Source organism: Pelecanus crispus, chromosome 3 (assembly GCF_030463565.1).
Source record: "Pelecanus crispus isolate bPelCri1 chromosome 3, bPelCri1.pri, whole genome shotgun sequence".
NCBI classification, from domain to species: domain Eukaryota; kingdom Metazoa; phylum Chordata; class Aves; order Pelecaniformes; family Pelecanidae; genus Pelecanus; species Pelecanus crispus.
The window spans coordinates 113924870-113943360 of record NC_134645.1 but is presented as its reverse complement, the minus strand read 5'-3'; the positions used below and the strand labels follow the sequence as shown (position 1 = coordinate 113943360).

Genomic DNA, 18491 nt, shown 5'->3' with positions numbered 1-18491 from the left:
AATAATGGATTTAAACAAAAGAAGAATAGATTTAGACTAGACATAAGACAGAAATTTTTTACAGTGAGGGTGGTGAAGCACTGGCACAGGTTGCCCAGAGAGGTAGTGGAGGCCCCATCCCTGGCAACATTCAAGGTCAGGTTGGATGGGGCTCTGAGCAACCTGATCTAGTTAAAGGTGTCCCTGCTCACTGCAGGGGGGTTGGGCTAGGTGACCTCTAAAGGTCCCTTCCAACCCAAAGCATTCTATGATTAGACAGGGAATCCCATGAAAACTCCTATATAACTTTTGTAATTTCCTGTAGACAAAGGAAAGCAAAGCACTGCACAACGTATGTGCTATATATAAACTATATACAGACTATATGAACTATATATAAAAACCACACATATATATAAATTACATTTAAAACTTTATATAAGGTTATGCAGGTCAAGATGCATTGCATGCCCCAAAGAGACTGCTTAGCTCCCCTGAGCATTACGCCTGTATGTTTCCCCGTGTATGCACACTCCTTGGGCATCCCTGCTCTGTCCTCTTTCTGCACCTCACTGTTGTCCTTTCTGGTGTCTGGATGACTTTTTCTTTTACCTGGTAATCCAAGAATCCTACTGTCACTTGCTGTCCCCTTGACAAAGGTCAGGAGCACATCCACTGAGGAGTTTTGGCTCAGATCTTACAAGGATCAGCTAAGAGCCCAACTCAGCAGCGGTTTTACTATCAGCTTCCTATATAAATTAGGAACACTTTTTTTTTTTTGCCTCAGCCTCGGAGGTATATGGCTAATAAAGGAACAACATAGTTTCTGAAGCTGCCAAGCATAGCCTAATATTAAAGCTCTGCAAGATGAGTTGTACTTCTAACCTTTGTACATCAAGGATTGCGCCACACAGAAAAGTATATTCAGTGACCTTTGATGTGCTGTTGCTTTAGAGCTTCACATCGTTTTGTCTAACGTTATAAAGATCAAAATACCCTATGAGAATCAAAATGATTATTTTTTGCCTAATTTCCAAACCATAACACCGAATTTTACTTTGCTGCATTTAACTGTAACAAACCTGCACAGACCATAGCAAAATCTCAATATAAAGAATTAAAATGTCTAGCTGCTTAATTTTCTTTTAGGAGAATTTGAGCAACAGTTATGCCTATTTCTGATGATGGTGCTTTGACTTATTTCTCCTGACACCCAAACCCAAATAAAAACCATCGTAATTCATAAGAAGGAATCACACTTTCATTGTTTCCATATGGGCCATCATTTATCTACCATCTATTTTGACAGAAAAAAAGTGATCACTTGGTGCCTAAGGAAATTTTAGAATACAAAATGCACGTAATTAAAAACACTTGAAGATATTTTTGGTGAACATCTTCATTTTTTAAAATAGAAGAGCACACCTTTTTGAAAAGTTGTAACAAATTTACATTTAAGAACATGTTATTGCTACTATCACAGGAGACAAGGAATGGCTTTTCAAGATGTCACCTTTTATTTGAGAGTTAGGCAGGCAAGAAGATGATCCTGTATTATTTTATTAACAGCTGCTATGTGGATTTTGTCAAAATGCAGACTTCTGACTACACTAATGCTGCAGATGCAAGTGCCAAGTCATATGGGAAATTTTATAAATAAGTCAATGGATTTGGAAAGGCCAAAAAAGCATGACAGGATTGCAGAGCCAAGTATATCATCACCGTATCATTTGATTTATGTCTTAAAACTTTAAACGTTTTTAGTGCTGGCACTAGGCCACAGCCATCCCAAAATGAAATGTGCACTACACACAAAATCATCACATGCTGGTATTGGTAAAATATATTAATAAAACCAAACACCTACTGATAAAATTGAAAGGGAATAAAGAAGAAATAAAAGGAAAGTAATCTAGCATTTACCAAGTTCTAAAAAAGAAAGGGAATGAATTTTTTTACAATGCATTTATTAAAGGTGAATATTAAGGGTAAACGAAGGCAGTTGCTATTCTGTACAAATATTAACCAGGTAAATAACCCTTCACCTTGGGCAGACAATCACTAAGTGTTTTAAACTGCACTTCAGGAACACAAGCAAGGGATGACATGCTTTTTCAACAAGGGAGGTTTGGGGGTTTTTTTAACCAAAAAATCTGATTCTAAAATTAGTGGGCTTAAGTTTCAATGAAAAGAGGGGAAATGGAAAATAATACCGGGAAGAGAGCTCAAACTGAACAAGAAAATGCTTCCAAGAAAGATGATTATTAACATGTAGACTAAATTGCTGAAGTCTTGCAAATTCTGTATCATCTGCAAACCAGGATCAGATGAAATTCTAAAAATATACCTACATAGACACACACACATATATTTATATAAACTTGCATTCAACCACATGAAGAGTCAGGAAACGCTGGCTGGTATTTTATGATCCACATTACAAATGACATCAGGCTGGATGAATGTAATGATCTTTTTTGGCCTTACATTCTAGGAAAGAATATGAAGAATATGAAAGGATATTGAGTGAGAAGCACTAATTTAGCAGTGTTTTGTAGCTACAAATCTACAGTTTGGTCTATGGGTAGTTTTTGTACTAAAAGGATACTAAGCCAAAGCTCAGAATTGATGTGATAAGGCTACACAGGTGAACAAAACTACTGCAACAACTACTTTTGATAGTATTTTGTAATATTCTTATGTTCTGCATACCAGGTATTTTTCTTTACATTACTTAAAAATGAATACTGAGAAGGTAATATCTGTTCTTGCCAGAAGACAGTGTAATACCAAGGTTATTCCACTGCCTTGTGCTAATTCCACTAAGTTAATTCTGCAGTCAGTCTGGTGAATAGGCATTTATACCGGTAGACACGTTGTCTGTAAGTCTTTTGGGTAATGTGATGTAATGCTCATTTTTAGCTTTGGATTAGAATAGTAAATAGTGATGTAGTGTGCAATACTCAACAGGGCAGGGGGAAAGAGCATGCATGACAGCGAGTGAATGTCTCTCACTACAAATAAATCAGAAAAATTAATTTGGGTGCCCACATCTCAGGTGAAGGCTAATACTCTTGGAATAAAAGCTCCCCTCCCTTTTGTCCGAACAGCAAATTCACTCTGGACTAGAGAGCTTTTCCCTGAAGAAAATGTCACTTTCTAGAAAGACTTTCCATTTAGACAAAGCTGAACAATCTCAAGAGGAAAAACTCCCCTAAAATAAGGAGCCTACTGGGCTGGGGTATTCTCTGAAGAGGAGGGAAGAATGATCAAGTAAGGTTTGAGCCTCAGTGTTCGCTGTTCCTATAGAGTAGGGATTCCTGTAGCTATATATAACTGTCATATGATACCCTTTTTTAATATTTTGGTGGATACTTGTAAAAGCAACAGGAATGCTCATCTAGTAATAAGACAAATGCACTTTTAATCTTAGTGTTTCATAGAAAACGAAAAGTACTTTCTGCCAAATTTCTGTGGTGCACTTAGAGCATGCAAGAAAACATGCAAGAGGAAAAAAAAAAATAACAACACGTTCCTTGGAGAGCTTTTACGCTTCTTTCAAACTTACTACATGGACTTTTTGTGTAAAGTGGTAGTTATAATCCTGCTTAAATCTATTCTTATGTAATCACAGGCTCAACTTTGACATACTCTTGCACTGCTGCTCCAATGTGCACAATTCTTCACAGCAGATCTACAATTTGGCTTTTTAGTATCACCCTAATCCTACTTGGTTGACAAGTGACTTACTGGAAAATATCCATGCACACTTGTATTGGGTTTGTGTGGCAAGGTTTTGGTAGCGGGGGGGGCTACAGGGGTGGCTTCTGTGAGAAACTGCTAGAAGCTTCCCCTATAGAGCCAATGCCAGCTGGCTCCAAGACAGAGCCACTGCTGGCCAAGGCCAAGCCAATCAGCGACAGTGGTAGCGCCTCTGGGATAACATATTTAAGAAAGGGGGAAAAAGAAAAAAACAACCCAGCACAACTGCAGCCAGAGTGAGGAGTGAGAACATGCGAGAGGAATGACTCTGCAGACACCAAGGTCAGTGAAGAAGGAGGGGGAGGAGGTGCTGCAGGCACCAGAGCAGAGATTCCCCTGCAGCCCCTGGTGCAGACCATGGTGAGGCAGCTGTGCCCCTGCAGCCCATGGAGGCCCACAGGGGAGCAGATATCCACCTGCAGCCCGGGGAGGACCCCACACCAGAGCAGGTGGACGCCCACCTATGACCCCATGGGAAGCCCCCGCTGGAGCAGGCTCCTGGCAGGACCTGTGGACCCATGGAGAGAGGAGCCCACACTGGAGCAGGTTTGCTGGCAGGACTTGTGACCCCGTGTGGGACCCACGCTGGAGCAGTCTGCTCCTGAAGGGCTGCACCCCATGGAAGGGACCCACGCTGGAGCAGTTTGTGAAGAACTGTAGCCCATGGGAAGATCCCACATTGGAGAAGTTCACGGAGGACTGTCTCCTGTGGGAGGGACCCCACGCTGGAGCAGGGGAAGAGTGTGAGGAGTCCTCCCCTGAAGAGGAAGGAGTGTTGTCCAGTTGAGAAGCAGAGTGACAGAGCAGCTTTGGTGGGCACTTGGCATCCAGCCAGGGTCAAACCACCACAACACTTCAACACAAAGATCTGTTTGAGGCCTACACATGACCACAGGAGTGATTTTTCTTTTTTTCCTTTATTAGATATACTGTGCAAGATTATACTCAACAAACCCCCTGGATGTCAGAGACATATGTACATTAGACAGATGTTTAATATTTGTGACGCTGCTTTGAACTTTAATAGATCATTTCCACTTTGATAGACATCTTCTCAGAGATAATAATCTACTTTCAAAGAAATCTTCACTATCAAAATTCCAATTTTTATTAACCCTGTAGCTGATTCGTCAAGCTTAAGATTAAATAACAGGAGAAAACAGTCACTTATCTTGACATGCAGTACTTCAAATCTACAACTGTGAAAGCAGTAACAGAGAAGTCTTACATGCTTGCTCTTTATATCCTTTGTTTTGTTGCAGAGACAAAAATCATGCTACACAAGCATACAAAACCTTGACTCTAATACAAGCACCTGCAAGGCTCTCCAGAGCTCTGCAACAGGGAAATACCTAGTGCCCAAATTTGGCCTCCTATGCTGTGAACAAGAAAGTACATATCAAGAAAGGGACCTCAGCCAGGACCAGAGATGGATAACATCACAGGTGATCAATGTTTTCCCCAGAGTGGCAAGTAATTTGAAAAAGCTCTGTTTGACAGGCTTCCTGTCTCTACCTGCCCAACACTTGCCCCCTTTTTAAAGGATACTTTTTTTACAAAATTGCCAAGGGTAAATGCCTTTTCCTCCTTCCATGCTGTCAGTTTTTAAAGACTGTACCAGCTGTTCTGCAGCCCTGCTAGAGCCTATATTGTCAGCCTAAATCCAGTCACATACCTTGCCCATAGATGATGGTCAAACAGCCTTGGCTGGGGAAGATAAATGCAACCCACATGCTTCCATGTCTCGGGACAAACCACCTGAGCATCCTTTCCTGAGCTGTAAAAATTGGTCTTGTCCAAAAGTCCTTGTGCTCCCATCAGCTGGCAGAATCTCAGGCTGGGAAATGGCCAGCAGCCTGCCAGCAGCAGGGACTCACGCACTGCAAATGCCACTGTGGTTAGTGCGAAGAGGGCTGTTGATTTAGCCTGCGGATAGCAGTGCAGATTTTGCTGCTGTGGCCCTACCTCTGCCCAAGTATTGGGGTGTACTGTCAGAAAGTATCACAGCAGTCCCTGGTACACACTTCTTAACCAATGTGAACAACTCACAGACAAGATATTCACATTAGGGATGAGGTACAGCACCCCTCTCTGCTTGAGTGCAGCCTCCAAACCCTCTGCATTGGAGTAACCGTGCCAGTTTGAGTACAGGGAATTGTCAGCATCACACCATCAGTCAACAAATTATGAAGGTGAGGCAAGGAGAAATGTATGTATCATCAAGGATACAGGTATTTTCAGCAAGAGCTATCCCTGAAAGAGAAGCCCTGCTGACTTCTTCAGCTTGAGAAATACTAGACTATGGCAGATATCCTTTGAGACACAGCAGTCAATGGCTGTGGAAATCACAAGCAGGACCAAGCAGCAGGAACTAAATGAACCTGAAAAACAACTGCCTGTTTCCAGTTGAATGTCTTCATAGAGAAAGGGAAGGCAATGAAGACTTACTGCCGCCTACCATTTAAAATGGTGGGTTGTTTTTTTGAGGGAGTTTATATACATTTGAGTGTGTACTGTAAAATATATGGAAGATGAACAATTTTTCTTCAGAGAAATCTTTCACATCAGTAGATAGTCAGCAGAAAATGGCCAAATGAGACAATAATACCTTGAGGTTTGTGCATAACTTCATCTGAGAATAGTTATTGCAAGTGGATGTACATGTAAACATTTTTTCCATGTTGGATTTTTACCCCTCCACTATCTTGCATAAACTGTTTGTTCTGACTTATTCAGGGCTGCAATTGGTAGAAACACAGAGTAAACTTTACAAAAAGAAATTTGTTTTCAAATGCCAACATATGCAGGATGAAACTCAAACATTCAGGAGGCAAAAACAACAACAAAATCCAGTCTTCCCTTATACGGTTGTTTGAGAAAAGTTTATTCTATTTCAGAACAGAATGAGTATTTCTGAGTGGGAAGATAATACACCTGCAGCAAACAAAGAACCTTTCACTTTCATATGCAAAGCATTATGCAAACAAAAATGAACTAGTTTTCCCAATACCCAGATGAAGACAGATAACGTTAATCTCATTTAGTAATATCGCAGAGAAGAGGGGAGAGCTGAAGGCTCTGGATCAAGTTTAGTTTTCACTCAGGGTTCTGCAGTTCCCAACTGTACCTTAATTACTCTGCAAATATGCAAGTTTATTTAAGCAGGCAGTTTTGTCACCACAGCACCTACAAGACAAGTCAGAACCCAGCCAGCCATGTGAATTGCTATGCAAACACATAGGGACCTCTAACCATGAAGCCTCTACTGAGACATCACATGTCAAGATTAGTATCAGTTCTCTGCTAAGTTTTGGGGGAAGTGAGCACAAGCAGCAAGCCCTAAGCTTTGCAAGCAGTTGGTGGGAAACAGGAAAACATTACAGCTGCTAAGAAGTACCCAGAGCTCTATAAAACCTCACAAGCCATTAGATTTCCCTCTCCCTCCTGTTTCAAAGAAAGCACAGCATCTCCTCTTGGTAGAGGTCGGGGACAGCCTGGCCTCAGCCCAGTGTTGCCCTGCTAAGACAGGTTTCCCTTGGCAAGCAGGGACAAACATGGTGAATAAGGAAGGCAGCCAAGACTACCTCCTCCCATCCACGCTGCTCTTAGCTTCTACCTTGCCCCAGGGGAAGCAGAAGCTGATGCTACCTCATTTGGAGTGAGGGAGAACACCAAGTAAATCATGCTTTTTCCTGTCTTTCAACTCAGAGGCCAGCAAAGCTCTATGTGCTTCCAGTCAAGCATGACAACAAGGAAAAAAAATGCCTGCTGCTAGTTACAGGCAGGCTAATTATATTTGCCCTGCTGATCATAGGGTCTTCTCTTCCTTTCAGGTCTTCAGCCTATAAAGCAACTCAATTAGGGGAATGACTAGAATTACATAGATGTGTATGAACAGTCATGATTAGGGAAGTGCAGTAATCCTGGTTAAAGAGGGCTAGTGATAGCAGGAAAGTCTATCACTATGCCACTGTCATGCTACTGAGATAGAATACACTTAGATGTAGACTTAAATCACAGTTCTACCAAACTCAGAGGTACACCTAAAGGTGCAGGGAATATTAACCAGCTGTCTTCAAGGGCTTAAGGTAGAACCTATGGGTAAGAATTGAAGTACAAGTATCTAGTAAACAGATATGAAACTAATACTGCTATGCCAATTTTAAACACCACAAAGCTGATCTACATGTCCACAGCTGGCCAACAAGAAATCACAAACAAGCAGCAGAAGGCAGGTCTTAACATTAGTTTTGTTATTTTCTTTTTGATTGTAGGACCTCTATCTCACATATCCAAATAGCACTCTTTCCTTCCATTAGTAACAAGGTGGATTCAGATGAGTAATCAAAATAATTTTTTCCATCAAAGACAAGTTCCAGATATTTGCTTGTCTGGACTGCCTACATGACTGATTTTCTTTTTAAATTTGAAAAAGGTAAGCAACAAGTTTTCTGGTACCAGAATGATCAGCACTGCATAAAATCTTGAAGGGGACTGAACAATCTAATGTGAAGCCAAGAGGAGCTTAGCCTGTCTTGAGTAAGAGTAGCAGCATCACTGTACTTGCAACACATTATTTGGCACTTCTATGTGTATGTTTCTATACATATAAACATTATATATGTACACCCATATATATGTAATCCAGAATCACAACACATTTCAGCAACTAGCTGACAGACTTCCATGCAAGAATATCAAATGGAGCAAAACCTGTTGTAACTTTAATACATACACAATTGGTAACACATCAAGGGAACATCCTGTCCTTTGAGGCACGTAAGAATTTCATCATGGATTATAAAATGGTCAGAATTTCAGGCAGGAATTGGACTAAAATTGCTCCCTCCCGTCTCCCCTCACCCCCAAAAAAGCAAAGGCTAAGTAACAACTGATAAAAATTTGATGCAGTAACTAATACAAAATAAAATTAGACATAAAGAAAAAAGTGATGCTCTGTTTGCTTTACTCTCTTTCCTTTTGTAAGGAGATAAGTGCCATAAGGAAAGTTTTCTGAAGAAAACATGCAAAATCAATTACTTCTCCTGCAGCAAGCAACTGCTAAGTGACTATCTTGAAATCTAAGGCTACTAGCTATCTACTGTGTGCTAGTTAAGTAGGGAAGAGTGATTTAATAAAGAGCAAGACATTTAAGCATTTTGGTCCAAAATTTGAAAAGCACACTTAAGATTGGTCCTGTTGCTGACATGATTCCAGAAGGAAAGAAATATTTCTTTGCCCCGTGACAATACTCGGAAAAAAAACCAATGTAAAAGCCAACAACAGATAACTTGTTTTCCTTTCTACTCTCTAGACTTTTGTTTCTCTGGTACCTTCAGCAATCCAACAATGGATACATTCCTAACGGATGAGATATACAAAACTTGAGAGAGCTTGCAGCATTGAGTGTGCATTAACGCTCATAACGATAAAAACCATAATGGAGTATTGTACTAATAGCCACAACTGGCTAAATAATACCATGGGAAATTATAGCGTCTATGCCTTATCAGCAGAGGAGTGGCAGTCTGCTCTATTCAATTCATGCACAGCTCTGCCAGAGAGCAAAAGGAAACAGTGTCTCCATTCTATCTTTCTGAATAGCAATGTTGTCTTATTGTATAGGTGTTGGGAAGAGACAATCCTTAATTAGATCTTTACCACACCACTTTTATGGTTATAAAGAGTGAAGACTTGCAGACAGAAATTTTAGAGGACTGAGAAATCTGCATGTTGATCTAAATTCTGCCTACATACCGGTAGCACTGCACTTGAAAGATCTCTTTGTAATACATACTCACACTGTCTCAAGTTGCTGTGATTTAGACAGAAGGGCTAGAGCTAGGAGCAAGAGCTGCAGCAAAAATAGTTTTCACACTTCGAACAGACATGCTTTTTTCTTTTTTGCTCATGTCACTGCAGAGGCCATCAGTTACCTCAGATCATTTTTATAAAAGCAAGAAGCCAGAACAAAATTATACATTGGTCCATCAAGAACAAAACAGAGACAGTCAAATGTTTCTTCAATTGTATTTCCACTTATCCTAGTATAATGTACTGGATCTACTGTACGTAGACTCCATCCCAAGTCTTGAGTCAAAAGGATTATTTTTCCCTGTTGGTTTTCAATAACTTTAATTTGGCTGTTTACAAAACACAGTTCATATTGAGGACTGCAATGATGATTTCCAGAAACACCAAGGTTCTGGAAATAATCACTGGAGGAACACCAGTGGAAGAATCAATGCATAGTTGTCACACTCTTCCTTAACCACTGCCAGTGGGCTAAACCATCTTGCCTGACTCGTTACGGGAGTATTTTCTTAGGCAATTTATTAACCTGCAGGCTGTCCACAAGGTTTCAGTCACGTTGAATTCCTGGGCTGTAACAGGTTTATATTTATCACTTCTTGCAATTATTTGGATTGATTCTTATTTCTTCCCCCATCACCACCAATGAAAGCAAGGGTAATATTATTTCCTATTAATTCATGGAAAAACTTTAGGGTAAATAATTTTTTCAGGGCACTCAAACATCACTGTAGTGAAGCTCATATAAATGGCAGACAAGAGGCAGACAAGCTATGCTGGTTCGCTTAAACAGGACAAAGCTCAATGAATTATTCAAGACAATCAAATATAAGTGGTAAAAATGGACTGATGATTCCACCTGAATAGAGTTCAACACAAGAATCCAATGTCACCACAGTAAGCTTACTTATGCCAGGTCCTAAGAACAGGTTATCGGCAAAGGTTACATCTTTAACATCTGCAACAGTTTATATCTTTCAAAACACTGGTAAGAGTCAGTAACCATACTCTACCAGGAAGAAATGGAAGATCAGCAATAGCAGCAAAAGCCAGAAGGAACAAGGTGGAAAGGAAAAGATGTATCTGGTAACCCAGCCTTTCTGCTGCCACTTAAACGTTACTGAAAAATGAAATGAAAATATTCTCTGCATCCAGGCAGTAGGGAGACACACAGAAAACTCAGCTGTAAATACTAGAACTATCCATTGTGCAGTAGAGAACAGTTTTCATGAAGCCTATTATTCTGTTTTTCATGAAACCTATTATTTTATATACTTTTGCATGCTTAAGCAAACACTCCTTTCAAAGCGTGTAACGAAGCAATACTTATTTTTAACTGGACAGGCACAGTGTTTGCAACAGACTGTACCTGCTTACCTGCCTGTGTACTAACTTTCTCTTTTCCCATGGAACATCAATGTTAAAGTTGATTACGACAACCTGGAGTTTTTAGAATATTACACATATTAGAAACTGAGCTGTTTGCACTGCTTTTTTGCTGTTTTCACTAAGCAACAAAAAGGAGCTGCCTGTTCTGTTGGCAACTCCCTATAGCTTCTCAATAACAAGCAGAAAAAATTCTATTTAAAAAAATGGTAATATTTCCATGAAGAAAATTAAAACATAGAAAAGACTACTTAAAAAATTCTTGCTCTTCAACATTAAAACAAAACTCCCCCCCCCCCCCCCAAAACCCAACCCAAAACCTGACTTTGTTGAAAAGGACTTTCAAATTAAAAATCACCTGATCCCATGTCTGAACTCATTATTTCCTCATGAGTTTATGACACAGCATTAAAGTCTTTGAGCATGTATCCCAGAAATTATATTCTTATTGATGTTACTGTAATTTTTCCACTGCTGAACCATCATTACAAGGTCTTCTTTGTGTACCTGCACCCAATGCAAAGTTAAAGGAGCTAACATTTTCATTCCAAATCATTAGGGATGGAAAACTACTACTTCTTTTGTTTCTCTGTTTGTAAACTAGCAATACCAATTTACTGGCATGATAATCTTTGCTACATACTACACTTGCATGCACCAAATAGTGTTTATACGTAACTGACAAGATTCTTGTTATTCTAGGCACACATTTGTGCAATATGGTAATGAAAACCTGTTATGTGATCGTAATTATGATAGAGTGAAATTAGTATCTATAATATATTAAATACTTCTCTAGTTAAAAGCGTGTGCATGGCTCTGTTCCAGAAAGACTTGGACCTAAAATTAAAAAAAACCCCAAAACCCACACACCCAAACAAAAACCAACCAAGCCACTGATAGATGATAAAGGGAAAATGTGAATAACCTTGCTAAGGAGGTAACTGTATACAGCAGCATATGGAAGTGCTGAGGTTTTTGGTTGGTTTTGTTTTGTTTTAAAGCAGGAGAACAGAAAAGTCTACTTGCTAGCATTTGTGTCAAGTATGCAGCAACAGTATTTATTTCCACTACAGCATCAATACTTCTGAGTGAAACCCACTCAGCAGAAACACATATGATTTCTGCAGTTTAAATTGTGCATTGTTTTTTATGCCTAATAAAAAAGCAAACTCACCAGGGTACAGAAGATGCATTGGCATTGTGCTATTGTTGTCATCTGCTCCACAGGATATTCACCAAGGCAGAGCTTGCAGGACACTAATGGGTCAAGTACCAAGTCCCAGGTAGGCCTATATCTTGCTGTAGTCATTGCAGAGCAGTCTGAAATACAGCACAAAAGTAAAGATACTCCATCATTTCTTTATATTGATACTTGGTACATTTCTGCCACTGAAAGTCTCATTGTCAGCTGCTGCCTGTTAGCTATTTGGGAAAAAAAACCTATAAACACCAATGGCTAATTTGACACTGTCAGCACTTGCAGTAGGCTATACATCCCCTGCCCAATAGAACATGCATATAGCAAGCAGAAGGAAAAAATCCACCCACGTAATACACTAACAAAATATGAGAGCAATCAGGAGATATCCTTCGGTCACAGACTTTTGTCTGATATTATACATGCAAAAATCTCATTCCCAATTCCTGCCATTTTCACCACTAGTTACAAGCTTTCTTTCACCAACATTGATTACCCATCACTTAAAATACATTCCTTAACCCCCACAACTCCAGCTACTCAGGCAAAACTCACAGATGCTTGATTCATGAAAGATCTTATTATGTCCCTTTTCCAGCCTGATGATATTGCAACTCAGAGCCAGATATTTTTGTTCCTAAGAGCATGAGAGATCAGTTTGCTAAGTTAATTTTAGAAATAACAATGAATATTCTGAGTACACTCAGAGTTTTAGCCTGCATTTTTCTCCCAACCCTTGCTATATGCCAAGAGTACAACTTTGTTGTAGCAACAACAAACTGGGGCAAATAAGAACACAAAGCAAGCTATAAAAAAAGGCTATAATAGCTATATATCACCCCCAAGACAGCAGTAGGATAGGACCATGCACAGCACCTTTATCCTAGGCTTCAGGGCCCAGATGGTCAGTTGCCAAATGACTAACCAGAAAGAAAATAATCTCACACATAACAAATGTATTCCCACAAAGAAGGAAGCTAATTTACAAGTTACATACATGGAAAAAAACCAAAACAAAAAAACATAGACTCCCACAAACATCTAGGGTAATTGATATAGTATATCCTAACACCACATTTACTAGTATTGTTTTGTCACTGTGATACTGACCTTCCAAGTGTGGGAAATTCACATCACAAGGCTGCTGGGAGGTCCACATTATCTCACCTCTCTCCTTCCCAAAATTAGCTGGTTCCTTATCTTCCCCACACAAGCAGTTACACTACTCCAACTGTGACTACAGCTTTTTTTTTTCATTGGCACTTGCAGCAACTACTTATATATATAAAATATATATATAAAATAATATATATATTTTATATGTATCTATATAATGAGGAGACCTTATTGCGACCTTCCAGTACTTAAAGGGGGCCTACAGGAAAGATGGGGAGAATCTTTTTAGCAAGACCTGTTGTGACAGGACAAGGAATAATGGATTTAAACTAAAGAAGAATAGATTTAGACTAGACATAAGACAGAAATTTTTTACCATGAGGGTGGTGAAGCACTGGACCAGGTTGCCCAGAGAGGTAGTGGAGACCCCATCCCTGGAAACATTCAAGGTCAGGTTGGATGGGGCTCTGAGCAACCTGATCTGGTTAAAGGTGCTCCTGCTCACTGCAGGGGGGTTGGGCTAGATGGCCTCTAAAGGTCCCTTCCAACCCAAAGCATTCTATGATATAAGACATATTATCTTTGAACTTCCTAAGACCTCCAGAACTGCAACAAATTACTTTCGTGCTTATTAGATTAGGTTTAGGCAGATGTTCAAGCAAAATATGCTTTTTGCCCCCAAACAAATCACATGGAGAGTTCAAAGAAGTGCTTGTGAAGTCTGAGTCTTTGATATTCAATTCATTGTGGACATGACTCCACCAAGGTCTCTAAATTCTCTGAAACAAAGTGAAGATTTTATGTTAGCCCCCCGTTCAGTCTAACTCAGTAGAAGATGCCCTTTAAAAGGTACATAAAGGACACCAAAAGAGCAGAGCCTAATAATACTTATTTCTAGTGCAGCCATCAGGGAGGAGAGGGGAAGAGAAGAAAGATTAAACAACTCCATTTCCAGGGATGTGCTGGATCACTTCCTCCAAAAGCTCACACACAAACTCCACACTCTTTCAAAGGAAACAGATGAGACAGTCTCACAGAACAACACATGAGTAACAGCTCCACATCATAAAACAAGACTTGTGCTGTGCAGTCTTTTCTGAGACTTTAACATGAAAGTCTGACATGGTGATATGAATGAAAACCCAAGAGTTTTAAGGCTATTTGACTGCCTCTATACTGTCAATTGTCACTACTTTTTCACTGAACACAAAATATCAGCAAAAACAATTTTCTTCTGCCAAACTTTGGCTTATCTGACATTTGCAGATAGATTCATGAAGTATTTGAGAAGCAGTGATCAAACACACCTGAACTAACTCTGCTATTAGTTTGAGTGTCCTTTGCTTGTCCTGCCCAGTTTATTGCACATCCATTGCTTATGGCACCAAGCAAATGAAACTAGCAGATGAACAAAGAGGGACAAATTTGAGTTAAGGATGCACTTGCATACATCAGGCAGACCAAAATCCTAGCAAGTTTTATGGCGAAGGTGTAAAATCTGACACAATTCAGACTAAAAACTCACCAAATATATTGATACAATACAATCAAGACAAAAAAGAAGTTTATATATATTCAGTGTGGGTCAGTAAGTGATGATAAAGGGGACAATATTAACCTTTCAGCTCCAAGGCTTACACTTGTTCCCTGATCCCTAGGGCTTTCGACAGAGGCTTACTGGTATCACTGTGGTAACTCCTCTTCTGCAACACAACTATACTGCAGTAACAACTCACTAGGAAATATTTCTCCTCTGTCATCTCCTGCAAAGCGAAAGTCAATTAAAGTGAAATTTCTTTCAAGCTGGCATCTAGCAGGCCAGCAGAAATTGGCTGCCCAATACAGTTGGCATGTAATCCATGACGAGCTCAGCTATGGTGATAACAGAAAGCAAAAGCCTGACTGCAGCTTCAAATGGCAGCAGAGCCATTTCTGCTCACCTCTTCTTGCCAAACACCTTCTGTTGAAACACTAATATGTGCAGCAGAGGCTGATTGCCTCCATTCAAAGGGGCACATTAAAAAGAAAATGCTTAGTTGACTCCTAAAGGCTTCTATCCCGCGCTGCCAAAGAAAACAAGTTCCAAGTCACCAAATTAGTCTTATTTTTGGTATGTCACTGTTTCAAATAGAGTCCAAATAGTACAAGATAGCATTACATGCACACACAATCATTACAACCTCAATTACACACTAAATCTATGCTAAAACAGCTTTTAGTAACAAAATCTTACGTTCACTTGCATGGGAATAAATATCTGTTGTCCCTGGTGGCATTAAAGCAAGGATCAAGAAATCTGCCATCTAGACTTGGAAAACGCATACAGAAAGCTACCACATCCCAGTGGAACACCTCTGCTGGGTATCCCTGTAAAGGAACACAGTGAATGAGGCTTTCCAAAGCACAGGCTAGATCTTGCTTCATGATCATCCGGCAACTGTTGCAACTAAATAATAAGCTTCTGTGTTTACATCATGATGCTCAAGAAACCTTTTTTTAAAAAAAAAAAAAAAAAGAACAACCAACCAAAAAAACAAACTCACAAGAGAACAACACAGAAAAAACTACCTTCTGTCAAAATCAGATTAAGACTCCCACTGTTCCATAGCTATGGTCTCCTACTGCTTCAGATTGTATTCTCATGCTTTCTAATGACATGCAATACTTCACGGAGAACGTAAAGTAACAGCAAGTAGTAAGAGAAGGCAACCAAAAGGACCTCTAGAGGAACAAAAGACTGAAAAATATGTACTGGCGTGCCCTCATGCTGATGACCACCAGTTAGAGCACCAGCCAGTACAGAATTTTGCCTCTTGGTTTGGCTGTCTGCTAGGAGGCACCAAAAAATACAGCTAGTAAAGTTACAGAACTACAGTCCAATCCACCTACTGAACAGATCATAGAATCATAGAATGCTTTGGGTTGGAAGGGACCTTTAGAGGATCTTAGAGGATCTTTAGTGGATCTTAGCCCAATAAACATTCAGTTCATTAGAGATTTAGTGTTGATTACCAAAGTCAATACAAACATCAATACTTCACAGGCCCTGATAACAGACGCACCAAATCAGACTTGGAGACACAGAAAACCAGAAGAGAAGTTCGTCACCAGTTCGGACTCCAAACTCTACTGCAGTCAAGGTCAGTCTCATTTACACATTTTTGCAGACTGTGGTCTGTATCTGGTAATACTGAATTTGTAAGAAATATGGTAACGCAGCCCATCATCTTCTAGGGCAGCATCCCAAAGCAAGCTGGGAGTAGGAAATATAGGAAATACCTTTAGTAATAGTTCGTTCAGAGCAGTCTGTACATAAATAATCAACAGCCTGACTAATGATAATTTAATTCTGCAATGATGTGCATGTCTACACAAAAAAGGAACAACTGCATAATGACACAGAAGTGACTGAAGTCTTGTTGCTGTAACAACACGTTCATATATTTAAAACGTGACTGTTATGCGTTCTGGGAGATGGGTATGGAGGGGAAAAGGAATCTTTAATTATTTCTGCACAACAATTAATGAATTAAGTGAACACAAACTGGATTTCTGAACAGTAATCCCTTAGTTTTTGGTCCACCTACACAGACTACATTTTCAAGTGAGAACAAATGGCTGACTTGATCTCTAAGTCAAGAATAGAACAATTCTTTCTTTCCAGGCTTCAAGAAGTTGCAGAAAACAGTGAAACAGAAATAATGTGAAAATGCCTGGGAAAAACTCTGAAAGCAGGAAATAATGCAACTTTCTTCCATACAAGTCATTCAAGAAATTATAAAACAGTATGAGTTTTCTTACTGCACTGTAAAGCATTTCACAGCCCTGTACAGTCAAACTGCAATTGCATCAAGTTAACATTTCACAGATCTGTGACCAGCTATGCGAGAAAAAAGTGACTAGAAAACATGGTTGAATAAAAGTCATACACACCACGCTTTAACTAGTGGGTCTTTTTCCACCAAATAAGACCCAAACCAGAGCTTTCAACAGAATCTTATTTTCAGCTTTAGATTAGGGATGAGTTTAATTTCTAAATAAAGGGCTTCAGTCCCCTCTCCTATCAGACAACTAGTTAATCATGTACACTTAGTCATCTGCCTTAAGGAGTTATCTTAATGTGAATTTACTAACATGATGGAAAACATTTTTTTTTTTAGAAGCCAAGGGAAGGGATTTAAATGGGATTTAAAATTGGTTCTCATTCCTGTTGTCCCTCTTTGATTTCATCTAGTACCCTGGATTATTTTAACTAGAGTTTATTTTGGCAAACACATCTGCTATAGTAGAGTTTTTTTAAATATATTTATATATATAATTATATATATTTATATAATCCAGGCTACACTTCTTCCTAAATGAAGTCAAACATATCTGTCATAGTACAGTTTTATACACATATTTTATATATAAGTATCTTTATAGATTAGATTTATACATTTAATAAGTATATAAAAATACAAATCTATAAAAAATTCTTCAGATATTTTACTTTTGTGGAGAAAAAATGCACATTTCTGAAGTGAAGTCATCTGCAGAAAGGCTATTACACTGCACTCTGGAACTGGCACTGCCTGCCACATCTATTAAGTGATTATTTTGACTCTGTGAGCTAAACAGTTCTGAGCTTTCCTATGTAGTCACAGCTGTAGCTCATTGCATGCAATTCAATAGCTATCTCCAAGACACCCAAGTCAGCAGGGACTAGCTTACATGAAGATTGGTGGCTGAGAATGTTCAGTGGCAGTTCTGCAACTTGGATTATTTGTTACTCCTTTGTCAGAGTTTGAGTTTGATGCCATTTTCCCTGTTCCTTTTCCAGGAATCCTCAGCAGAACTCATATTTCCCTAGCAATATAGAAACCTGTATGATAGAACTGACCAGTCAGCAAGCTTTTTTTTGTTGGCGTTGCCAGTTTTATTATGTAACTGTACCATAGACTTATAAGGCCATTTAAAAGTCCCTCTCTAAAACAAATTAATTAAATTTCACCCACTAGGTAGATTTTATGGTTGTAAAAGTTGGCAGGCAGACTTAGTGTGTCTCACCAATCCCAGTTAGTTACTGGTGTCTACCATTGCATTAACTGTTTGTCTCTGAGTCTTCGTCCTCACAGAGCTGCTTGGGAGGTAAAGTAGAATAATTCTCTCTGCTAAATGTCAGGCAAACTAACACACAGAAGACTGGATTTACACAGACGTTTAGAGATGACTAGCTTACAGAGATTTGGTGCCT

General features: G+C 39.4%; 1 protein-coding gene across 1 annotated transcript in view; it reads right to left on the bottom strand.

Moving 5' to 3' along the window:
* The window catches only part of RNF144A (ring finger protein 144A), a 29776-nt gene extending 17526 nt beyond the window's left edge, over positions 1-12250 (bottom strand). Inside the window, exon 1 of the mRNA XM_075707627.1 lies at positions 12116-12250. Within this exon, the coding sequence (XP_075563742.1) occupies positions 12116-12250 (135 nt within the window). The remainder of the gene's footprint in view (positions 1-12115) is intronic.
* Between the last annotated feature and the right edge of the window lie 6241 nt (positions 12251-18491).